The sequence below is a fragment of the Botrytis fragariae genome (genome assembly GCF_013461495.1).
Source record: "Botrytis fragariae strain BVB16 chromosome Unknown tig00000012, whole genome shotgun sequence".
Lineage (NCBI taxonomy): Eukaryota > Fungi > Ascomycota > Leotiomycetes > Helotiales > Sclerotiniaceae > Botrytis > Botrytis fragariae.
In genome coordinates, this window is record NW_023500989.1 from 2,586,899 (window position 1) to 2,612,334 (window position 25,436).

Below are 25,436 nucleotides of genomic sequence, written 5' to 3' on the forward strand. Positions count from 1 at the left end.
CACACTTGGATCTTGGCCTTGATTATCCATTTGCCCCCGCTATGTTAGAATCCTAGAAATCCATCACGAGTAGTCGTAGCTTTCGATTCCGTTAATAATTGTTGACCGATTTCGATGTTTTGATGAGTACGTTGTGTGTGAATCGTAGAGTCTTAAGATCTTATTGTCGTCGAGTCTAGATAATCGATTAGTAAATTGTAGCAAGAGAGAAGGGGTGGTATTCTTTACCTTCGTATTGTTGAAAATGAGCTTCTCAACAGGCAAAGCCTTTGAGTGTTGTAATCGGAGAAAAAAAGAACATCAAGTTGCTTTCCGACGAACCTCGCTTTATATATTGCGGTCGGAGGGGCCACAAAGCCTTCAAGTTGCTTTCCGACGGAACTAACCCCTGGATGTTGTAGTCGAAAAGACTACACACATGAGGATTGTAACAAGATAATCCTTGAGCTTTTGCCGTTTCCCTTCCTATAGGATCCCAGATCTTCGGCAGGATGTTCGTGTTTTAGAGCTTAGCGATAAAACGATTGTGCTGAGGTTTTGAAGAGGGGAGCAGAAGGGGTTTTCCTTTGTATCCGCACTCACTCCAGCCTCAAGCACAAGCGCTCCAAAACGATGCGGGCACCAGCTCGCACACAACTAAATCAAAACATACACCAGAGCGTATGTAGATTATGACAGCTTTCCAGCCCGCTGAACACATGGGATCCACGATTAATAATGTGAACATCATCCTTCACGGGACTCTGTTCAAATTACCAAAAAAGGGAAGCATGAGGGATTAAGTAGTAACACTAACCATTCCGCTAAGAGATCGTTCCAAACGAGGGTAGTCTGTCGTTAAATTTAATTTATATATAGTTGATACTGAACACTAGCCTCATTCATAAATAGTAATTGGCGGATTGGGAATGAGGGTAGAATGTATATGAGTCCGGATTGTAGTCCGACGGTGAGACACGTTCGATGTCTGAAAGTCTTTCTGTGTCTGAGAGCAAATGAACGCGTGAAGGTACTTCAGAATGGAAGACTCTCAATATCTAGATGTATATCGATGTTTGAAAGAATTCTGATATTGGGAGATATCTCAGAGCCTACAGTTGTCCAAACTCTGAAAATATTCTGATGCTTTGAAATATTTCGACGATCCAAATGACCTCAGCGTTTCAAACTATCTCAAATTTACATTCGGATCTAGAGATTGAATGACTTCATTGTCAGATCGTACTCTAGACCATTTGAATCTATGCTGATTCATTACAGGTGCTCTAACGTCGAATTGAAACGATCTATCTGATGTGATGAAGTATTGATCTGATATGAGGGGTTCTGAGATGCTTAAATCTCGGGCTAATCAGTGATTCATATTCGTGAATCTTAAAACTCCATGTTAGAACAGAATAGAGGGAGCGAATGCTTCTGTTGCATCCAAAAATTAGAGACATTTGTCTTCGCGCCGGAGTCGATGAATAGAATTTGCGGCGTGATGCAAGGGAGATCTCATTTTCCACCCACAAGAAGGTGAAAAATACTCCTTACACACATTTTCTGTTGCTTTGGTTGCGAAGTCGAAGAGCATTTGAAGTGCTAATGTCTTACAATATGGACTATTGGTATTGGACTAAAGGTCCATCATGTTAGTGTATAGTATCAAGCAAGGTGAGGAATACTGACTTGAGAAGCTTGTTAGGTATGAATATGATTGCCGTAGATATTGTTAGGCTTGAGCCTCAGGATCCGAGGCCAAAAGACTCTCAAGGTGAATTCGATCTTCCACGATAGAATGGATCCATTTGGAGGATTATCCAAAGAATACCCAGCTCCATATTCATTTTTGATGGATTCGGAAGTTGAGAAGAAATTGAGAATTGCAGGAGAAGTGCAGAGTTTTATACTCCAAATTAAACGAAGATCTTCAAGCTAAAAATCGCGTCATTTTCCTAAGCTCACACTACCTCGAACCCTAATATCAAATTTCTCGATTCTTGTACATCTTGCTTTGATCACTAGAGTCGATTTGGTAGAGTCTGGTCATATTTTTCTCTCTAGGAGGAGCTTATTTTTCGACTAGTAAAGCCGACAACTATCATTGTACGTGTTCTTTACTGACAAATGAAACAGCTTCCTGAATACTTACTCATTGGATATTTATTTTTAATTTCTCTCAATGTGTATTTTGACCCAGAAGTAATACGATACAGAGGAGACGGTTATTCGCTCGATCAACTAACTAAATCTCTGGAAAAGTAAGAATGTAGCTCAGTCGCACATGGTAGCAATTACAAAGAAAGTCACCCAAAGATGAAGTAAAGTCCAGAACATCCTCAAGCTCACTTAAATTCCGACACCCTGCTTTGAAAGCGCTATAGACGGGCTCTATTAGCAATTCGAGCTTTCTGTCTTAGGTTAGACTCTAAAGTTTCGGTGGTAATATCACAAAATATTTATTCTTTTTGAAAATTCATCGCGTGTTATTAACCTAATACTAATTTACAACTTCATTTGATACCAAATCGATCTTGCCCATCCATCACCTGGAAGAATATTGCGAAAAGCCGCTCGTGGTGCCCGCTGAATCATTTGCTGTGGTACTCGTTGATTGGGAGGACTTTGACGAGGTAATTGATATCTTTGTAGTCTCAAAGGTCTGAGACACCTTTTGATATTTCTAAAACGAAGCGGTTTGGGCAGTTTTTCATCCCATCCTTCCATAGATTGTCATAAAATGTAAGCATTGTCAGCAATATCGTCAGTATAGCTAAACTAGCTCTCCATGTACTGTAAGGAGATGTAGGCATCATCATCAATGTCATCAGTATAGCCCCAAAGCTTAGAGCCCGGGGTCAACATATGAGTGATTAACCCTCTCTCATTATTCAAATCATTGAGAAGGAGGCTCTTTATGCCAAGCCTAGCATGATGGAAATCCAAAAAGTAAGCAAATCTTTCATCGATGGAATGCCGTGACCTATACCTCCTGGACTCATCTGATTCACCCGATTTGGTCAACTTCGGGCAGATGTTAACCTTCCCAATTCGCAATTCTCTAAAAGCTTGAACCCAAGAGAACCTCATTGGAGATTTTAAGACCTCCTGGAAATCATCTCCAGCAATTGTCAAACAAAGAATTGCAGAATCAAGGTCGGGAAGATGGGTTGATATGTACCAGCATAAAGTAACAAAATCCTCAAAAAAGGGCACATTAAATTCATCTCTAGGGTCAAAATCTATAGAGATGTGCTTTATGCAGGGATGAAACAATTTGTTTCTCTTCAACCATGTCAAAGACTTCTGCAAGAATAACTTTGTTAGCCTTTCATTTACAAGGAAAGTTGAATCGTTCATGGTGGCGAATCAAACACCCACCTCAATGATAGGAGTGTTACGATCACTCTTCCATTCTTGGTTGCAACATTTCACAGACCACACCACACGCGTGCTAATGAACCCGAGAAAATCGATCAAAACCTCTTTCGCCTCTTGGCTACCGTCGTTTTCTCGTCTTCGCAACACTTCGACAAACCCTCTTATCCAACAAAACTCCCCCATTGCATGTCGCATCGATATCCTAATCTTATCTTCAAGTGTAGGAACCCCATAATAATCATTGGAGACGAAATCGGCATCTGGTTTCTTAGTCTTTACTGGATATGTTAACATATTATCCGTGGTAATCCAACCAAGGAGACCACCATCCTTTACTGTCGTACAATTCTCTGGTGTTGTAAAGATATCTTTCGGTTGGTATGCGATCATCTCCATCATCAGGCAGTGGACCGTTTCCAAGAGATCTCATTCCTGGTAGGCCCGCCATTCGTAGTAAGGGATCACCCATATTTGTAGAGAAGACAACGCCTATCAGTGATTACATCTTGACTTCTGCGGTAATTATTCTGATATCAAAGTCAGACTTCAGAAGCTTTTGGTTTCCTATAGTGCAGACGATAGAGTGTACTAGGAGTGTCGAAAATCTACGACACGTCATATCAGCAAGGCCATTAAGATGAGCCAATGAATAAGAAGATTTGGCCGAGACAGTGAATGATTAGATCGTACGATAATTCCTGTCTGCAGTTTGACTCATATTTTAGCCCTGATAATCTTTCCATGATGTCGATGTTCTATGTATGATAATGAGAGAACGGCAAAGCAACTGTCACATGTAATAATCCCACAGAAATTGGCAGGATGAAGTCTGAGAATATGACTTTACAATATAAAGTCCTCGGATGAAGCCATGACACGTTCGTGAAAACCTTCGACCTACGTTTCTTATGATTTGGGTAACTTGTATCCTTTGAACTATGAAGTGTGGTGTGACGTTGAAGCCATGAAGCATGCTGAGTCATAACCCTTTGGCCGGTATGATTGCACTCTCTACCCCACCATCAACAAAGACACCTCGTTATTCGCATGCTCTAAGGTCAGAAAGAAGTGATGAGAATGTTACATTCGACGTATATTGTCTTTAAGATTACAAGAAGAAGACAAGACTTGATACTCCTCGAAGTATTTGTTTAATAAATAACCATTCACGCTGGATCCCCACAACAAATCCATCAAGATATCCTCTTCGTGCCTGTGATTTTCCAAGTAAAATCCTCATGGTTATTGATTGTGTTTCTAGATCCTCTCAGTATAATGGCACATTATCAATCAGGGGCATCAAGAGCTTCGATACAGATGCCAAGCTTCTGATGGCGTTACTAATGCAGGTTGCTTCGGGAGACACCGATCAAGCTGCAAGATAGGCCCTTGAATCGGTTCAGATCTTGATACATCTTTGCCCCTTTACACCAGTCTTTATTTCGATGCAATTGGCCTGCCTGGGAATCTTGTTTCGTTGTTGGGTGGGGAAGATTTTGCTGAGTATCATTGCCATCTTCAGAATGAGAAGTTAGCCTCATATTCTTCACAAGTAATGACCAAGTATCAAATAATGCCAAATTCAACGAGGCCTGAAGACTGTCTGGAATAGGCATCTATCTCTTGGCTTTCATAGCCTGAAGCACATATACAACAAATATTTCGAGATATTCTGCCAGACGGTGGAGGGCGTGGATTGGATAGCGAATATGACTTACAGGCGAGAGAATTTGATGACCAAGAGGGGGACTTCAATTAGAAGTCCGAGAGCCCCTGAGGTTTCCTGTATCCACATCTCCTACTGGAGTTGAAAGCGATTATCCACATGCCATTATATAGTATTGTTCCATCTCAAAAATCTCAGCTGATGAGAGATTATACACAGCACGAATCGTCGCATTTTTGGGAGCTTAACTCCAGTAAGTCTTAACTCTTATCACTATCGATTTCGTCCTAATAACTATCATCAACATAGGCATCGGAGGCGGGGCTTGCGAAGAATGCGAGAGGGTCAGTGTAATATAATATGAAGTCAACAGCAGATTGAATTCTCAGATCAACTTCTTCTTTAGTTTCGAAGCGCTCTGCTGGGCTCGGTAGGCTCGCGTTGACCGCATACCCATTGAGAGTAGTATCTCCATTGTTGATATCCTCCTTCATATCATACTCGTACTTGGTAAAATTTTCGCTTTCGCTTTGCACATGTGAAATCCAGTTCTTTATTCTTTCTTTACGACTCTGTGCAGCATATTGTTCCGACCCATGTCCATTCAGTATTTCCTGTCTGGGGCCGGCGATTTGTACGTCAGCCATACCAGAAAGGATCTTCAAAAACAGCGGATCGTCACGAATCTTTGAACCTGGACTGAATTTCTCAACATCGCTGCAGTCGCATTTGTTCTCGGGGCGGTATCCGACGCATCTGTGAATAATTTCTTCAGCCTGTTGTTGAACGGGCGCTGAGAATTTATCGGCCCCAAAAGGCAAGTTTTGAACAAGTAATCTTTGAGACATTTTGGTATTTTGGTGAGAATTTGAGTACGTTGATTATTTGTCGTGAGTACTTTAGGTGTTCGAGAAGTGCTGCAGTATTTGAGTATTATTTGTATACAAAAGATTCGTGCGAGAAAAAAAAGCTTAGTGTCGCATTTCATGATGTAGATGAGTATTAGCAAGCTAAGATAATTTACAAAACTAGCTCAGATTTATGGTCAGTGGAGCGCACAAATTTCTCACTGTGGGTGTAGAAATGACGTTTGGAATACCATGTACTAAGGAACTTCTAGTCCGTCTCCCCCTAAATTTATAAGCGAGACATCGGCTGCAACTCTAATTTTGTGGGGTAATTGGCAACTCAGAAGCTCTCAACGTGTATGGCCTCTGAGTTTTTGAATAGCAGAAATCTCAACCACAAAACTATTTCTTAGATAAAGCCATACATTGAAAAGAATTTTTGCTTCGAAACTGCCCGTTTCCATTAGTTCAGTGCTGTAAATTCACGATGAATCCAGAGTCTTGGCGACTGGGTCATAATAACTTTTTCAGTAGTCTAATGTCAAACGTCGTCAGTAATGGTTCTCTCACATTCCGAATTTCTCTTCTGTAGGCAATTGAGATGACCCTTGGCCTCCGGCTTGATGTTTCCTGATCCTGTGATCGAGTTTTCCTGTGGATGGGGAAGGCGCTAGCCTGAATAAGCATGTGATGTATGATAAAACTGGATTTCGTACCCTTAGGGGTAATAGCCTGGCTTAATGGTACCCTAGGCCATTATAATAAATTTCGGTTCTCTGTGGACACATGGCATTCAGGATCGCTATGCTAATTATTCTTCTAGTTACCTAGTTTGAATTAATGTCATATCTGATCATTGGACGCACTAGTGGGTGTTTAGATTGACGGGTCACTTTCTGATTATCGACATTTTTAACAAACTCATTCTTTAATTGTTTGATATCAAGATATCTGATTTGATTCATCATTGGGTGTACGAACAAGACACTACAAAAATGTACTTGTTAATATCACTTGATACATCAAATCATTTAGCTTGTACATTATTTCAATTATCTATTAGAAATCAAACAATTAGAATATGAATTCTGATATTAAACAATTGAAGAATGAATTTGTTAAAATTTTTGAAAGTTAAGAGGTGTTCTATCAATCCATGCACTCACTGGTGATTGTCTCATTTCAGATGAATAATTGTAATAATTTCTAAATTATGAGAGTTGATGTATCAAAAGATATTCGCAACTCCAGTTTTGCAGTATCCCGTCAGTCCGTACACCCACTGATGGTGTAGGGAGGATGGTAATTAGATCTTTACTTGCAGTGTGACTGTGTGCATTATTGCACGTTCCTACATTGGCCACTTGCGCAGAAATAATGTGGTCGGTCATGTATTGGAAAGAGTCTTTCTGGGGAACTGTTATGAACTTAAGACCCACAAGGATAGATATTTAAAGCCGCATGAATTCAGTCGATTTTAATTGTGCGGTGCTGTGAAGTCTTAAAAATCGCACAGCACTCAACTCGTCCAAGTCGCCACGACGTATTGCCTCCCCTTAAAGATTTTTCAAATCTCCTACTCATGTCATTTCTGCGTGTTCTTCTTCTGAAAAGCCAATAAAGTATAGAGTGACTCATCTCATCCACTGTATTCAACTTCACCCTCCTGAAATGCAAACCGTTCTCTTGCTGGTGGACTTTCAAATTCACATTCTTTTCCTTGTCGATATCTCCTACACTTTTCAAAAGCTCTTCAAAATCACCCGTGATGGCTCTTGGCTCGTTATGCATCTCGAAGAATGGGTATCCGTGTCTAGCGTAGGTTTCAGCGGAAACCGGGATCTGAGGAGGTGGTGTACCAGTGACCAAGTGGAATGTTTTGGGGGCGAGGAATTGTACGTTGAACATGACTATATTCTTTTCGTCATATCTGTCTTTGTGGAAGTGGTCTCTCAGAATTGCTTGATGAATAAAACCACCGGGTTCCAATGTCAGCTCATAATTTTTGTCGTATTCTTCTTTTTCCATCTTTTCGGCGTCTCTCTTCATTTTCTTTTGCAGCTGCTTTTTCTCCCAAGAGGACAAGTTTGAAGAATCGAAACCTCCACGCAGCCTGAGAACTAATAAATGATCAACCATCCCCTTAAATCAAATTAGAATGTACATTGTGAAGCCCATCAAAGAAGGATCAAAGCTCAAACAGTGTAAGTAAAGAAGAACCAGAAAAAGAACAACGATGAAGCAAAGCAAAAACAAGGCAGGGTGAAGAACAGTACGGTATCAAATTGCTCATCTCCGAAAGACGCAAGAAGTGAATTCAATAATCTCTATCAACACAAGTGAATAACAAAAAATCAAGAAACGGACCTCTCCCAATATCTTTGAGGGGAGAGAACTAACAAGACAGAAAGTGGAGTCAAAAGTAAAAGAACAACGAGAAAATCATTGAAGTATGATTGACATCAACCACTCCCAATCCAATGTGATCCAGGATTCAGAGTCCACAACATTATATAAATCCAAACTTAATACGAATGAGTGCGCCAAGTATAGGACTTCTATTGTAGAAAGTAAATAGAGATGAAGTGAAGTGAGGTGTATGATACTCTTGTATGCATATAGATAAATAAGCGCAACCCCACTACTATCGTCTCTTTCTATAAAAAGAGATCTTCTAAATCAAGAATCTGTCATATTCACACTCGACCCTCATCCACCGCATGCAAAGTTCCATCAAGTTTCCCAATCCATAATCCACAACCCAAAGGAACGAGAGTTGAAACTTCATCACTGTCGCGATCGACTAGAACAGCCAGATCACCCATCCATTTGACTTCCACAACTTCCTCACCACAAATCGCATTTCACACATCCATTCCCCTCTCCCGTCCAGTACGAAAATCCTCTTATCCATCTTCTTCAAGTCCCAGCGATCCCGAGATTTTCAACCCTCGACTCCATTCAGTCCCAATTATAAATACATGCCATTCTCCACCTCCAAAAACCATCAAAATCCCAATAAACCACATCCTTACAATCCCCAAAGTCCTCACAATCATCTGCAGATCCCTCCTCCTTTGAACAACCTTCCAAAACAACACTGTCAACCAAAAAACTACCTCCCACCCGAGAATCCCTCACACATCCACAGCCTCGCCTCCCCAACTAAGCATACTAGGTACTTAGCTAGTATTCCTGATACTGAACTCCTAATCCCCTAATAGCTTGATACCAACTCCACTCCCCAATCCGCTGCATGAAAAAGCATCCGAATATTGAAAATGAAAAATAAAACTATAAACTCTATTCTATTCTATTCTGCTACGGGAACAAAAGTATCAGAGAATGAATTGTTTTCCATTGTTTCATTATATTATTTAATCATACCACACAGCACTTGACATAGCACTCAACATTATAACCTCGAACAACTGGAAAAACTCAAACAACTTGAACATCAACATCAACATCAACATCAACATCAACATCAACATCAACATCAACATCAACATCAAGCTCAAACTCAAACTCAAGCTCAAGCTCAAAAGCCAAATTCAAAACGCCCAACACCCAATAACGCAAGTTAAGCAAGTAACCAAGCAAGTGAACAAAGGTTATGAAAATATGGGTATCAAATATTTACCTCCATGTCAAATAACAACACATCAAATAAGAAGCAAACCACAATTCAAACCAGACACCATCAAAAAGATGATAACAATAAATATTCCGCGTGCAATTGTTATTACTTAGCACTATCCTGTGCATCCTTACCCCCCAGACCACCTCATCACCTCATCACCCTATCCTCATCCTCATTCCTTATTCTCATAACTAAATAAAATCAATAAATCAAAACTAAATCCAAAAAAACACACATGTAAACAACGCCTAAAAAGAATGGGTAGATGAACCACCCCCATCCAACCCAAAGATGTCCTAAATCCTACACCCATCCAAACCATCCTATTTTATCCAATCCTAAAATTCCACGCCCTCTAGTGTACAGTTTTAATCCAAAGAAGTTGGAATAAATATCCCAAAATTCTCTCACGGACTGCCAAAGAAGACATCCTCTTCATTCCTGAACATGCCAGAATTATCAGCTGCTACGCCAAACATACTGTCGAATTTTCCTATCAAAAGATCTGGATCACGTTCGAGTTGTGTAATGCTGGTACTGCCTGTGACAGCAAAAGCCTCCAAGAACATATCGTCTTGCTCTGTAATATTTGGCAGATTACTGAGTTCACCACTATTTGAGACGGCATCTAGGTCATATTGGTTGGCGCTAGCCGTGGGTGAAGAAGATGACTGGCATAAAGCAGGCGGTGAATAATTGCTATGCGCAGATTTGGTGGGTGATCCAGAGTTTGATCGAAGATGTTCAGGAAAGTTGAGTCGAGTCCGGAATCCATTTGGCGGATGCGTTGATTGTATTGAAGTTGGTTCTACGCATTCGGCAATTGATGTCATTGAGGAAATCGAAGATATTGATGCTGCTACTGAAGAGGACCTTTCTCTCGAAAATTGATAGCTGTCGTGTGTAGCAAGAGAGCTTTGAGAAAAGCCATAGTCTCCAAAGGGTCTGTCATCAAGGATGTCTAGATCACTCCGAGGTGATTGAGCGCATGCACTTTCCGAATATTCTGATGATGATGTTTCTGAAGGACTCGTCTTGTTTTTGCTTCGAGTTCGCGATGCCTTTTCAACACGTTCTTCATCGTCAGGTCGATTTTTCCTTGGTCTACCTCTCTTGACTGTCTTCTTTACCACACCTTCGAAAGCACCAATACACATCCCACGTTGTCTGTGGCGAGTCAAAGCATCATGTCTAGCAAAACTATTTCCACATTGGCATGGATAAGGTTTTACACCAGTGTGAATCTTTGCGTGCCTTTTGAGATCATGTTGGCGTACAAAGCATTTGTGGCAGTGTGGACATTGAAATTGTCTATCCCCAAGATGGGTCTGAACATGTGACTTGATATTTTCCTTTCGACCAAATCGCTTACCACATTCTGGATACAAGCAAAGCCACTTTGTGTCGCCAGGTTCCGGTGCTTGAATGTAGGTAGCGATATCATCAATGGTGATTCCGGTATCGGTAATTGACTCTTCGAGGTTGATACTCGACACTGATTCGGATCGTCGATAAGATTGAGCAGGAGAGCTACAAGCTGGCTCTGAAGCGGGAAGACCGTGAGAGTAGTTAGACATGGGGTAAGGTGACATGTCTGGCGCCTCTAAGATGGGTCTGTTTGTGAAAGGATCTCTGAAAACATTTCTTCGGGATTGTTCTGGAGATGAGGGATATGATAGATCTTGTGAAACATTAGAAGAAGTCGGTGAGTATTGTGCCGCTTGAAATTGTGGATCATTTTTCATAAAATCGAGGTTAATAGTCGACATATTCATGAAATTCGATGTTGGCATCGGTGCGGAGTCAAATGTGCTGGCAGTGGGTATGGGTCCTGATCCTAGTGGGGCAGGTTCGGCTTTCATCTCAGCTTCTCGTCTCATGTCGTCAAAAACATTCTTGGTTCTCTGATTACTTTTAGGTTTGATCGTTTCCTCCATAGATGTGTCGTAATCATCACGAAATCTTTGTGGGATGTGTTCCAGCTTGATGGTTCGGTCGTATGGGCTTTCTAGGGGAGCTGGGGGAAAGTAATCTAGAACAATGAGAACATATCCGAAAACCTAGGATGAGAACTTACTGGTAGAGTTTGCATCTGGAGGTGTAATGGGTCTTGATGGTGATTTCAAAGCTAGATTCTCGAATTGAGCAACCCCCTCCAAAATGACACCACTTATCCTTCTCGATGATCGTCTGCTGTGGGTTGCAGAACTTGGTTGTGAATGGACACTTTGTACCTCGGAATCCTGAAAGAATTCCATGAATGTTGGTGTCATTGCTGTGTTTGTAGTGAAGAAGTCGAACTCGTTGTTCCCATTGAAGTTTGGGTCGACTGGTATTATTGGGTTCATTGGGCCGGAATATGAATATGAGTGTTGATGACCTTGCACCTCATATGGATTTGAACATCCGGAGTCGAACGATTGTCTGTGTGGGGTGACGAGTGGTGAAACAAAATGATTCTCGTCATTGTCGTAAATAGGAAATGGCTGCTGGCCCGGGCGAACCAGTCTCTGCTGCTGCGTCTCTCGCAAAATATGCTGTTGTGTCGTTTGATATCCTATGTTAGTATTACTTACCGATTGACCCTGCTGTTGAATTGGACGTGGTCGTGTATCCAGACTCATCCCACGCCTGTGGGCATGTCTTTGAACCGGTGGCAGGTTGTTTGCCTTCACTGCATCGAATGCGGTTGGAGTCGAATTTTGTCGTCGATGTTGTCGATGTCGATTTTGAAGGTTGTTGGATGGATTAGACAGCATTATGAATGCTCGAAGAGTTCGGAAATGATGTCGATTGAAAGTATTGCAATTAAGCAAACCTATATGTTCCGAGACTATGCAATGCATGAATTAGCGCGATGATCGATGTATGAAGATAGAGCGGTCTAGATATCCATAATCGTACATACATACCTCACGCAGCGCAAGCCGTTAGGCCGGGCAAATGTTGATCTCAGGATTGTTCAGCAGTGCTTGACTCTTTTTTGAGTCTTTTTTTATAATAGATATAGGACTTCCTCAGCCCTTTGAATCAATGGAGCAATTAGCTAATGGGGGGTGTTTCTAACGAAAGTCTTCTCCGGTAGAGGAAGTGTGATCTACTTTGGTAGGATTAAAATGTAGGTGGTAATATAATTCTTTCTTTTGGAGAATGTGATTCTGTTTTGAATCTGGATATGAATTTGTGGGGATGTGTGGAGAGATAAATGAAGGATGAGGGGAGCGAAGAGAGGAATTGAAGGTTTAGATAGTCCAGCGCGCGTCCTGAAAGCTGATGTTATCTCAGGCGCCAAAATCAACAAATCCGAGGGTCGGTTGGGATAGCAACGAATTTGGACTCTTTAGCCAATGAAAGATGAATACAGATAAATCCAGATGAATCAAGATAAATACAAGATAAAATACCTTAATGAGATGATCCGTGTGCGATGGATTGGATTGAATTGGGTTGGATTTGTCCTTTATAAATATCAAACTTCGGATAAACTTTATTAAAATGGTGAGAGTAAGCAAAATCAATAATTTGGGGAAGATGGCCAATCAATGACCTCCGGTAGGGAAAGTTCTAAGAGGGAGAGAGGGAGATGGGCATTGTGGTATACAAAGTCAATTTGAGGACTTCCCGAGGGCCATTTGCAGATTAGCAGACGGGAAGGGGAAGGGGAGTGTGAAGGGATGTGTGAGTGCTCGAGTGCTGGATGATTGTTAGGTTCATAGGATATGGATGCTCTATTGTGTGATTTATGTTGGAAGATTTATACTTGATTTGTAGATGATTTATACACGATTTATGCGTGATTTATACTTGATTTGTACTTGATTTGTACTTGATTTATATTGATTTATATTGTGCTGGTGTACCTACCTATGTACCTACACCTATGTACCTAGGTATGTTGGATCATCTGTACATTTTCCATCAATGTTATTGTATGACTGCTGTCTAGATATCTAGGGCAGCCAATGAATCAGATGCTAGGTGTGATGACCTACCTACCTACTACGACATCTTAGATCGTCCGTACTACATCTACATCGACATCGACATCTACCTACTACTTCCTAGGTACATACCACACACATACCACATGCCGCATACCAAACACCACACACCACACACCACACACACACCACACACACCACATCCTACTCAACTACACACAGGATTGATGATTTCACCATGAATCACTTTGAATTTCCAATCTGAAACTGATTCAAATACCTCCCTCCCTAGTACCTCCCTAGCACTCACCTAGTCCATAGTAAGAATCCTCAAGTGTCTATTTTTAAACCCAATCATGAGATCACGCCAATTTGAATTTTCCTTTTCCAGCTATCCTAAGAAATATCGTCCTCAATTCAATCTCCGGGTGGAATCGTGTACCAAAAATTCCTTCATTTTTCTTCTTCTTCGACCGGTGGGCTACCCAGGTAGAGTATTGAATGGGAATCTCGGTATTTCCCTATCAACCATCACCCGTACTTCAATTTCTTCTGGTCCATTATATACCTACCAAAGACTCCCGGAAAGATAAACCACCCCCCAAAATTCAATTTCGTGTGAAGATTTAGTTCCCATTTCATTTCATTTCATTTCGTCGGAATCTCTTCCAAAAACTTCCAAACTTCGAAACTTAATTAATCAATCTTCAACTCTTCAACTCTTGTTCATCAATTCTCCCATAATTTACTTTGTAGATGAGGCACAATTAACTTTTTTAATTATTTGATACCGAATTCCCTGAGCCATATCAGCATACGACTCAAGTACCTAACTACTTAGCTACCTACCCCCCTCACAACCTAACTAATCAGGTACCCCGTTCATAAAGTTGTGAGCGCATAATTAATCATGGCATCCACTACGGGCACAATGCGTGGGACACCAAGTCGCAGCGGTCAGGCGCGTGGTCAATTGCCTGTCTTTAGCAATAGTCCGGCGTCGAATATCCCTCGACCCGCACAAGATTCTCATGCGACAAATGCAACTACTCCAAATACACAAAGTGAAGTCGGTGGATCCAGTATGAGTGCAAGCAGAGCAAAACAATCCAAGAGGGATGAGGTACGTTATATTATTTTCCGATTATGCTTTCATCTTGTTCTCCCGTCGTCATTTTTATCAATCCTTTGCATATCACGAAATTCGTTCGTGGTGTGTGCAGTTGCCAAATATCCCACCATGCCGCAAATTAGACGTCAAAAAAGTAAATCGAGGTTGACAGTTCCACAGGCCATCCGGAGGAAGATCGAGACGGATCTCAGTAAGAAGAGTAAGACGACAGGTCGTGCTCGTCAAACAAGAAAAGCCCCGCCAGGAACCGTTCTCGCCCTTCGTCCAAGTCAAGCCCTTCAGATCAAACCGAATACCACTGTAGCAGAGGCCGCACAGTTGATGGCAGCAAAGAGAGAAGATTGCGTTCTAGTTACCGATGATGACGACCGCATTGCCGGCATTTTTACTGCCAAAGATTTGGCATTCCGAGTGGTTGGAGCAGGAATCAAGGCCGCCAACATCACAATCGCAGAGATTATGACCAAAAATCCTCTCTGTGCGAGAACCGATACCAGTGCTACCGATGCCTTAGATTTGATGGTTAGAAAGGGATTTCGTCATTTGCCAGTCATGGACGAGAACCAAGATATTTCAGGTATTCTCGATATCACAAAGTGCTTTTACGACGCCATGGAAAAATTGGAGCGTGCTTATAGCTCATCGAGAAAGCTTTACGATGCTTTGGAAGGTGTTCAATCTGAATTGGGATCCAGTCAACCACAACAAATCATTCAATATGTGGAAGCTCTTCGATCAAAAATGTCTGGACCTACTTTGGAATCCGTCCTTAATGGAATTCCACCTACAACGGTTACCGTACGAACATCCGTCAAGGAGGCGGCTGCATTGATGAAGGAGAACCATACCACGGCTGTTCTTGTACAAGATGGGGGATCGATTACTGGTATTTTCACAAGTAAAGATGTCGTTTTACGTGTTATCGCACCCGGATTGGACCCCTCCAACTGCTCTGTTGTACGTGTCATGACCCCGCACCCGGATTTTGCTCCTATGGATATGACCATTCAAGCAGCGCTAAGAAAGATGCATGGTAAGTTTTGGTTTATTTTCTTCAGATGTACATGGACTGACGTGTTTAGATGGACATTACTTGAACTTACCAGTCATGAACGACCAAGGCGAAATTGTCGGCATGGTTGATGTTCTCAAACTTACATATGCTACCCTGGAGCAAATTAACACCATGCAAACAGGTGAAAGTGATAGCGGGCCAGCATGGAATAAGTTTTGGATGTCTCTGGAGCATGACAATGAATCAATGATATCTGGTGAAGGAAGTCATCATCATACTACTGGCGGTCGTTCTTTGATGTCCCCAGACATGTCAAGAAGTCATGAACGTCAAGTGGATGCTAGTGTTGCTCCTAACGATTCTGCTTCACATGTTGGTGTAGATTCTCCTTCGCATTCACATTTGAGTCGGCATAATGATATTCCTCCTGAGGATGTTCCATTTGCATTCAAATTCAAGGCTCCAAGCGGACGTGTACACCGAGTTCAAGTCATAGCCAGCCATGGTTTAGCTGAACTTATTTCTGCTGTAACAGGCAAGTTGGGATCCGAAATTGATGCTGTCGGAGGTGTAGCAACCGTGGAGGATGGGAAAATTGGCTCGTCTGGTTTCGCTCTCAGTTATCTTGATGATGAGGGTGATTCTGTATCAATCACAACTGATGAAGATCTTCTGGAAGCAATTGTCCTCGCTAGAAGTGGACATCGGGACAAAGTCGATTTGTTCGTTCACGATCCTGAGAAGCCACCAATGGCTGCTACTTTAGATCCTCAGCCACCTATCATTCAAGTAGCTACCCCACCAGCCTCAGCTACTATCAGAAGACGTCGTGTTGTTGATTCTGAGGATGAAAGCGATGATGAACCTCGAGTTAAATCAAAGTCACGAAAGGCAGCAGCTCCACCACCAGCTGCGGAAGTCATTCAAGGAGTACCAAATGAGCTCTTATTACCTGGAGCCATTGTAACTCTTGCAATTGTTATTGTTGGAGTTTTTGCATTGACTCGCGCTACGAGCCGTTAATCTAATGTTTTAGAGCTTGCGTTGATATTGTTAGACTTCAATTCTCTGTAGATCTCCATCTTTTAGACGGAGTCATACAAGCATCATGTTGCCTTTTGATAACCATTTGATAGTTTTGCGGGAATTCAACTCTATACCCTTCTTTGCAAATAAATAGAATTTACATCTCATGCTACATGTGAAATTTAGACTTTTACTTTCATGAATGTTATTATTGTCTCAGACATTGTCGCCGTCATAAAAAAAAATCATAATGTTCCAAAACGGGGTTAGCGTGTATTGCCCCACTAGCGTGATATCAATGTCCGAGATCTCAAAAAAGTCTCGATAACGTCAAAATCGCCATACACACCCTCAAAATGATATTAAGAAATATTGCCATACGGCATGGTAAGTAATTGTGTCTTTGTCTACATAGGCCATTAATTGAAGTTCAAAATAGGCCGAAAAGCACTCGCTGCACCCCTCCGCCTCTCCCAATCCCGCACTCTTTCAACAGAGACCTCGACCCTCGAAGCCTCGATAGACAACCACAACAAACAAACCAATTCCCTCGAAGCCACACTCAATTCCCTCCACCTCACCCGAAACTTCACCCCTCCTCAAAAAAAGAAAACCCCCGGTCCCAAAGTCCCCAATGTCGCCGAAGATTTCCACAGATTCAACCACATCAAGAAACGAACTGCAAAATTAGGATCTGTCGTCCCTCAACATTACGAACCCCATCAACTCATCGTCAATCCTCCCGCTCCTAAAGATGTAACGCTCGAGCTCCTCATGGCGAGTCAATCTCATCTGGGCCATGCGACCCAGTTGTGGAACCCCGCAAATCAGAGATATATCTATGGTATTCGTCAGGGCGTCCACATAATCAGTCTTGAAGAAACTGCCGCGCATCTTCGTCGCTGTGCGAAAGTCGTCGAAGGAGTGGCTTATCATGGTGGTCTTATTCTCTTTGTGGGTACGCGCGCAGGCCAGGACTCCGCAGTCGTCAAGGCGGCGGAATTAGCGAAGGGTTGTCATCTTTTTAATCGATGGGTTGCGGGTAGTATTACTAATGGTGATCAAATTCTGGCGAAGTGTGCGATTAAGGCGGTGGATGCTCATGATGAGAGCGTGGCGGGATATGAAGACAAGCTTTTGAAGTGGAAGGCGCTGAAACCGGATTTGGTTGTTTGTTTAAATCCGTTGGAGAATTATATCTTGCTGCATGAGTGTGGTCTGCATAATATTCCGACGATTGGGGTTATTGATACGGATGCGGATCCTACTTGGGTGACTTATCCGATTCCGGCGAATGATGATAGGTTTGTTCTTCTTTCCTTTCCTTTCTTTTCTTGCCCTCCTTCTCGCTTGTCCTCTTCTCGCCCATTTCTCAAACCACACACACTAACACTCCCACAGTCTCCGCTGCATCCAACTTATAGCCGGAGTCCTCGGTCGCGCAGGTGAAGAAGGTCAGAGGAAACGTCTCCAAGCTGCCAAAGAAGGTACGGTGACGTGGTTACCACCACCGGGTCTAGGGGAACCAGTAACGGCGGAAAGTAGAGCGAGAGAAGCGGCGGAGAAAGCGGCGGCCAAGAGGAGAGGTGGTGCGAGTACGAGTTCGTAGGGGATTTGTAGGATTGTGTAGATATGATAAAATGTGGGAATGGTAAAAATGGATAAAATGGATGATATGGATAAGATTATTTTTATCGGGTATTTGTCTTGTGTCTTATGTGTTGCTTGTGTGTGCTGTATACTGTATACCTAGGTATTTGTGTGTGTGCTTGCTTGCTTGATCGATTCTGCTCAAAGTTGCTAAATCCGCGACCCTAGGTGGGTGTTTTTGAATTGGAAAATTGGAAATTGAAGGGGAAAATCTTCAGTGGGGTAGGTAGGTATACATCTATCTGTCTATCTATCTGTATCTCCTGGATCACTGCTTTCATTGATTTCATCCCATCGCATCAATTCCTGCTTCATTCCTCTTCTTGTAAGGGTATTGGGATCTTCTTTGTTTCACTCTGTGAAGTGGAATATTTTGGGCGGATTTATGCAAATTACTCATTCATCTGATTCATCGATTCGTCCTCTGAACATTTACTTTATCCGTCCCCTTTTTTGTCCTCGTTTACTCGGATTCGTTCTCGCTTCTCCGTTTTATTTGAACAACTTCCTCACCCTTTCCCTTTGACCTATTTGAATCGGATCTTATTCGATTTAGTGCAATTCAATTCACTACTAATCCTTTTCATCTCCATCTGTTTCTATTTTCATTCTATCTTTTTTTCCAGAAACCTCTCTTCTGTTCTTGTTTATCTCGATGAGATTTTATTCACTTATTTATAATCTTCTCTTCCTCCTCACTCCCGCCCCTCTCCTCTACTTTCACACTTAATCTTCTCTCCTCTCCCCTAAACCTTCCTCTTCTGCACTAATCTTTTTTGTTCCTGCTTTATTCTACTCTACTCGAGTCTTTCTCTCCCTCTCTTATTTATTACGAATCGATCTGAATCACTTTAATTCACTTGATGATACCTTTAACACTGTCTTCCACCTCCTCTGATCTTTTTCAAGCCCTACTCTCACTCTCAATCCTACCCCTCTCCTTTATTTTCGCTTCTAATCTTCTCTCCCCCTCCCCTGGTCAACATAACATCACTTGCTCCCATTAAATCCCCTCCTGCTTACTCATTGCAATTTACCTATTTACAATCCTTCTTTTGACTCCTAGCCCTCACTCCTATCCTAATCTTCTCTTTCCCCCTTTTCTATTCAATTTTTACACTTCTCTCTATTCATGCATCTCATTCAAATGTTTTTTTTTAGTTTATTTTTATTTAATCATATTCAAATTATCTCAATTTACTTATGTGTATTCTTATTTTTCGTTCTATCGCATTCCCCCCCTTAGTGTTTATTTCAATGAGATTTTATTCGCTTGGTTACAATCCTACCTCTCTTTTAACACTTGTCTTGTTTTCACATTTATTCTCATTTTCATTCTCATATTCATTCTCATATTCATTCTCATATTCATTCTCATATTCATTCTCATATTCTATCCATAAACCCCCCATTTCTTTCAACTTTCAAGGGGTAGGTGCTTGTGGTGCTCACATGCTCTCGACCAATACGGAGATGCAGGTGGTGGTTTTGAGAGAGGGGTTGATGGGTACAGTGTGCTGTGGCGTAATTTCCAGGGAGAGGGGAAGGTAGGAAGGATGAAAGTGTAGGATGAGATGATGAACGAGGAAATGATGGTATAGAGGAATGGATGGCATGATAGTGGTTATGCTGATTGTAAATAGATGTGTGTGTTAATGGACTTGTGCAAATGGATTTGTATATCAGAGTGGAACAATAATAACGAGTACGAAAATCAGAATCGCTTTTTAGTGATTATACCCTATTATCACGCTTCAGTTTTCATTCTTATTTTTGGTATTGGCATACCCCTCTTATCGTCATCATCATCTTCTTCTCCGAAAATACCCTCCTGAGACTTCAGTCGAAACCTCACAACCTCGTGGCCTCATTTGACAATAAAATTCATTCTCCGCACTATGAAACAGTGAAGATCGCGGAAAAAGGTTCCAGCTTGGTACGTTTCGTTCGTATTCCGTGTTTGAGTGAGGAATCCATTGGGGGAGAGGAGAGGGTTTACATAGGGGTTTTTCTGGAGATTTCTAGATGTGTTTGGAGATATTTGGGGGGCTATTGATGTGGAGTAGTAGGACTTGTATACCCATCTCTTCTCTCTTCTCTCTTTCCTTCCTCCCCAGACACTCACTCGTGCTCAGAAACTCTATCCTTCTATCCACAATTCACTATCCACTCCGTCCTCAAACCTCCCAGACTAAAATTTCTCGCTTATAACTCAGATTTCCGAACCCGGAAGTCAGAATCACAGATTCAAATTCTTAATTCTTCATTTTTTTGTTATTGAATGTTGAAGTCTGGGTATTTAAAAGATTTCCTTGTTGAGAGTGGGAGGGTGAGTAAAGAGACCAGGAAGCTTGGTGAAGAAAATGGATGTGGATGTTGGGAAGTGTGATGGGATGGGGTGGGATGGCTGTAGTGTGGTGCGTGATGTTGAGAATGGGGTGGGAGGTGGATTGGGGAGATTAGGGAGACTGAGAGGACTTTTGAGGTGGGAATGTAATAATTTTTGTCGTCGCTGTTAATATTTCCCTTGCTATAGCTGTTCGGCGAGATAACGTTGTTATAAAAATTGGAATCCAACTGCAGGATGGCGATTTTTGTTGTTTATATCTATTATTTTTCGAGTGGGTATTCAGTCAAACGAACTCCTTGGATCGAAGATGTCTCATTATTCTTATACCCAGGTTATTTAAACTTTCCTTATCCCGACATGACTAGGCAGGCCTATCCATACACAATCCGTAAAAAGGAAAGAAAATTAAAGTCTAGAGTCCGGGTTTTGATATGGTAGGGTTTGACGTTTATGTTATCTCGGGTATTGCATTTTGAGTCCTCGATACTGCTAGGGGACAATGATACTTCTGTTACAGCCATGATTTTGTTTGGTTCACCATTGTTATTCTATCTTTCCATCCTGCATTCCCATTCTCCCCATTATCGTCATCACTCACCAGCACACTATCATTTTCCAATCTTCCAATCTCACACACACCCTCCAAGAGATAAAACCGAACTTTCCAAGCAGCACACGGTATACACCCCTCCAAGTAACTCAAAATCTCAAGTTCAACTGCGGCAGTGTATAGAGACGTCAGAGAAAGCGAGCTCATGAAGCCATATCGTAACGGTATCCAATCTGTACGTCTGGTATACTGGGGGTTCGAATGGGAAGGGAAGAGAGGGCGCTTATATAGGGGAGATTTTGTGGTGGGGTCGGAGATCTGAAATGTGAGAGACTGGGGTGATGAATTTATGGATAATGAATGATTTGTAGTGAATGCATGTGAGTTAGAACGGTGGTCGAGTTCTATCGGGTAGATGGTTCATTTGTGTGCTCATGGAGAGGTAAACATGTATATATACCGTCCTTTCGCTCTTTGCTTTTCAATGTAAGTATCTCAACCGAGATATACTACCGATATTGAATGTGGGAGAATGTGCATTTCCTTGGCATAGAGATTTGGTTGAGATATGTCTAGATTATTAATGGGGTGCAAGTTCCAGGATAACTTTAGCTGGTTGACTTCTCGGTAATGAATAGGAGAATAGGAGATGATGAAATTGATCAATGACAGCGGTAAGGATTTTGTGATAGTGAAAATCAAAAGAAATTTCCCTACATTTTGATAGATAATTTGGAAGCTTTGCTTCATGGAAGATCAGAGAAGTAGTGTATATGTAGACGAAGATTTCCCACCCTTAGATTTCTGTATACCGCTATGTCTGCTCCTTATCCACAATATGTTTGCCTCAACATGATTGCACCTCAACAAATATAACTCTGAGCTCGTTATTGATAGATCAAAAAATAGTTTAATGGCTATGATTCACTTTTGGATCTTTGTTGCTGGTTCTTAAATCTCTGTGGTTGTAGTGCGAATATTCACTTTGTCCGTATGCAAGGATCAGAGCCTGGATGTGATTTCTGATATTCTATCAATAAAAAAGCCCAGGAAATCTTTGGTAGTTCTTCATCGGAACACAAGGAGAGGCATCAAAATCAAGGTTGGGAGCCACGGGTCAGAAAGCAATCTACGACTCGGCCATGCGAAAAGTGATCATTAAATTGCAAACGCGCTGGTCTTGATTGAACTATTGTAGATCTGGAATTGAATTAATGGATAGTTATGTTTCTAGTGACTGAGCAGCGGTGAGAATAGTAGCGAAAAAGATAGTATAGGATAATAATAATAAGGGAAATCTTTTACGATCAAAATTTTCACATCTACTAACTTTCCATGGATGACTTCCTATAATCAGCTAGATATCTCAGCTCTATGTAGATTCTACATCTGATTTTAGAGAATCTGAATCCATTTACGATTCACACAGTTTCCGCAATCCTGATTCGAATTGAGGAATACATTGTATTGCTCTCCTGATGTTTTCCGGTATCAACTTGAATCCTTTCATACTACTCAAGTTTCGGGGATTTTCTTGCAGTCAAGCGAGTATTCGCTTCTTTACTCCTATTTTCTTCTTAGCTTTCCCAATTTTCGGAGGACATCCTGAGTTTTCATTGAATTCGTATGCTTTATACTCACTTGCTGAACATGCAAACTCCCGTTGCCACTCTTTGGGATTCGGGAGATCCTCTCTCCTGATTGATTATCGGTGTCATACATGTATTTATGCAAGATGCAGAAACGCCCCCAAAGTTTGCTTTTCTTGTCAAGTTCAATGGAGAATACCCATCGTACATGAATATCCGTTGAATGATGGGATATCGAACAGCTTGATTCTTCCGAGCGATTATAAAGCTTACAGGTGGGGTTTCGTAGCTACGGAAGTGCTGAAAGAGGTTGAATGGATTGATGTTCTTGTCTGTCAACCTATTTTTGATTGTCTTTCTTTCGTCATGTTCAATCATAATAAGACGAAAATATGGGAGGATAGTCATTAGAATACTATTTGCGGGCACGGGATAAGATAATAGAATATAAATACCATCTTGCCATCTAGAATCTGTTCCTGCACGCAAGTGTGATCCAGTTCCCAATTCGATTAGGAAAGTGTTGGTTGTTGAGACAGAAGTCTAGGACTACTGTAAGTAAGAATGAGCTAGAATCTGAATCTCGATCACCCGATGAGAGATTAGATGAGATGAATATCAGGGGTTGATAATCGTCGGAAATTGTCAGAATTTGACGAGAAACAAACGACAATGACAACAATCTGGGCGTTCCCAACCCACCAGATACAGTAGGAGCTTGGTTTCATTCTCAAATTGCTCTCCAGGGCAAATGAAATTATACTACTAGTCGTACTCATACAAGTTTAGGAACCCTTGATGAGTGATTGAAACGCTTTTTTGACCAATACGATCCAAGTAAGTAGAAGGCAGTTACTTATTATATAGCCATGAAATGGAGATTTCCTGTGAAGATTTGTCTCGTTGATACAACGAGTGAATGGCTGTCTGAATACCTTTTACTAGTACTGCGTCTCAATATGCTGAACTAAAGATACCTCTTTCCATGTGTACATCATTCACTAGATACCACGAATATGTGAGCTTTTTTCCCCATCTTTAGACCTGCATCTTACAGCAGTGGTGATTCACTTAAGAGACCATCTTTGTAGATTTCTAGGCCTGTATCCCGCAGAACCTCGCATTTATACCCTATAGTTTCTCAACTGTTGTCAAGGAAAGAGTTGCGGAGATTGAATATGACAACCCGACAGAAAAGTCAAGAAATGACAGTGAATTACAAAACGGCAATGCTGTGTAAAACTACACTTTCGCATCCGATCAAATCAACACTGAGTGGCGGACCAGGCACAAACGAGACACAAGATTGAGAATTGGATCAAGCTGGGGGGAAATGACTCGGTATGAAAATAGAGCACATTCAATCTGGGGAAAATATTCGCTGCAGTTCCATGACCGCTATTCAAGCTATCTACTCTGTACTTTTATAGGACCCGCAAGCACAATTTTTCGAAGTTGAGGCGGGGTCATAACCTTGTAAGTACCAGAGATAGTCAGAACTTGAATCTATTCACTATATTCCGCCATCTCCTTAACCCTCCCCGCAATTTCCTTCTGCTAAAGATTGAGAATGTAGTATACATAGAAAGATAGAATCCCAAGTATCGAAACTCCAAGCAAAGAGAAAGAGATTCGGGACCCCCGTATATGGCTTTGTAGCTCCTTGTGAACAGATGAAGCAGATCAGATGTAACTATAGCTATCGCAAGCGTCTTCCATGTATCCATTCTGTTTTTTTCTTACCTCTCCAACAAATTCGGGGAGTGGCAAAAATGTATACCTGTGATCAAATTCATGACAGTGTGGTATAAGCAAGTGATAACAATGACTGTCTTTGAAAGGTTCTAAGGAATCTTGCCTTCCTGTCGCGGTGCAACACGCGATCATAGGCTCGATAACAATCAGGAAATGTGTCCATCAAGCGCGGCTTAATTTTTCTCTTTTATTTCGCATGGAGATTATCTCAAATGCTATGTTACCCTTTTATGTAAGATAAGATAGGTGTGCTAAGAGGCGTGAGAAGCAGGGTGTAAGAAAAAGCAGATCTCTTTACACTTTAAGGACTTGTACCCACTGATACGCCCCCAAAATCGAATAAATTACCATAAGGGTCGCAGTAATGTAAATAATAAGGTGTAGATACCAAGAGGCAGTCAGGATCAATAGACTACCAAGAAAATTCTCCGGCCAAACAAAACTAGGTTGATCGCCAACAAAAATCGCGGACTTCTGAACAACAAATTTTGTTTAGAGCCTGAACAAAACCAAACAGCCAAAGTGAAATCAGCGACACAATAACATTTGAGATACAAGCGACAAAGATATTGGCGATTCATATGCACATCAGAAGATTACATGCGATGAGACTTAAAGCTATGGATAAATTCACACTCTCGGCCGGCACCTACACCATGATTGTCTAGTCTTAGCGTAGCGTATGATTGTGAATGGAATATATACTCTGTTGCAACATTTAATCATTCTGTGATAATGCATCGTTACACTGGTTTTCTGTGTGAAATTCTTGAGATCAGAGCACATTTGGCCTACAAGCAAGGTGGATAAAAGAATCCAAGTGAAAAATTGTCAGAGCACAGATAAATCCGTTAACACATCCTCAAAAAAGATTCTTAATCATATCGTATATTGTGATCGGAAGTATA

General features: G+C 41.5%; 6 protein-coding genes across 6 annotated transcripts; 2 read left to right on the plus strand and 4 right to left on the minus strand.

Annotated features, from left to right (window-relative positions):
* Window positions 1–2,760: 2,760 nt before the first annotated feature.
* Bfra_003012 (uncharacterized protein) lies at window positions 2,761–3,832 on the minus strand (the record flags this gene model as incomplete). Its single annotated transcript, XM_037333424.1, has 3 exons — window positions 2,761–3,288; window positions 3,364–3,641; window positions 3,700–3,832. The coding sequence occupies 3 exons, from the start codon at window positions 3,830–3,832 to the stop codon at window positions 2,761–2,763; spliced, it is 939 nt and encodes a 312-aa protein (XP_037195552.1).
* Window positions 3,833–5,289: 1,457 nt separating this feature from the next.
* Bfra_003013 (uncharacterized protein) lies at window positions 5,290–5,877 on the minus strand (the record flags this gene model as incomplete). Its single annotated transcript, XM_037333425.1, is given in 2 exon segments — window positions 5,290–5,316; window positions 5,335–5,877. The coding sequence occupies 2 exon segments, from the start codon at window positions 5,875–5,877 to the stop codon at window positions 5,290–5,292; spliced, it is 570 nt and encodes a 189-aa protein (XP_037195553.1).
* Window positions 5,878–7,344: 1,467 nt separating this feature from the next.
* Bfra_003014 (putative integral membrane protein) lies at window positions 7,345–7,926 on the minus strand (the record flags this gene model as incomplete). The annotated part of the gene is made up of 1 exon (XM_037333426.1): window positions 7,345–7,926. One exon carries the CDS (start codon window positions 7,924–7,926, stop codon window positions 7,345–7,347), a length of 582 nt encoding a protein of 193 aa, XP_037195554.1.
* A 2,001-nt stretch (window positions 7,927–9,927) lies between these two features.
* On the minus strand, window positions 9,928–12,279 carry Bfra_003015 (putative c2h2 transcription factor swi5 protein; the record flags this gene model as incomplete). The annotated part of the gene is made up of 2 exons (XM_037333427.1): window positions 9,928–11,552; window positions 11,598–12,279. 2 exons carry the CDS (start codon window positions 12,277–12,279, stop codon window positions 9,928–9,930), a joined length of 2,307 nt encoding a protein of 768 aa, XP_037195555.1.
* Window positions 12,280–14,371: 2,092 nt separating this feature from the next.
* Bfra_003016 (putative cbs pb1 domain-containing protein) lies at window positions 14,372–16,631 on the plus strand (the record flags this gene model as incomplete). The annotated part of the gene is made up of 3 exons (XM_037333428.1): window positions 14,372–14,584; window positions 14,753–15,626; window positions 15,676–16,631. The coding sequence occupies 3 exons, from the start codon at window positions 14,372–14,374 to the stop codon at window positions 16,629–16,631; spliced, it is 2,043 nt and encodes a 680-aa protein (XP_037195556.1).
* A 359-nt stretch (window positions 16,632–16,990) lies between these two features.
* Bfra_003017 (putative mitochondrial 37s ribosomal protein mrp4 protein) lies at window positions 16,991–18,243 on the plus strand (the record flags this gene model as incomplete). The annotated part of the gene is made up of 3 exons (XM_037333429.1): window positions 16,991–17,021; window positions 17,074–17,938; window positions 18,036–18,243. 3 exons carry the CDS (start codon window positions 16,991–16,993, stop codon window positions 18,241–18,243), a joined length of 1,104 nt encoding a protein of 367 aa, XP_037195557.1.
* Between the last annotated feature and the right edge of the window lie 7,193 nt (window positions 18,244–25,436).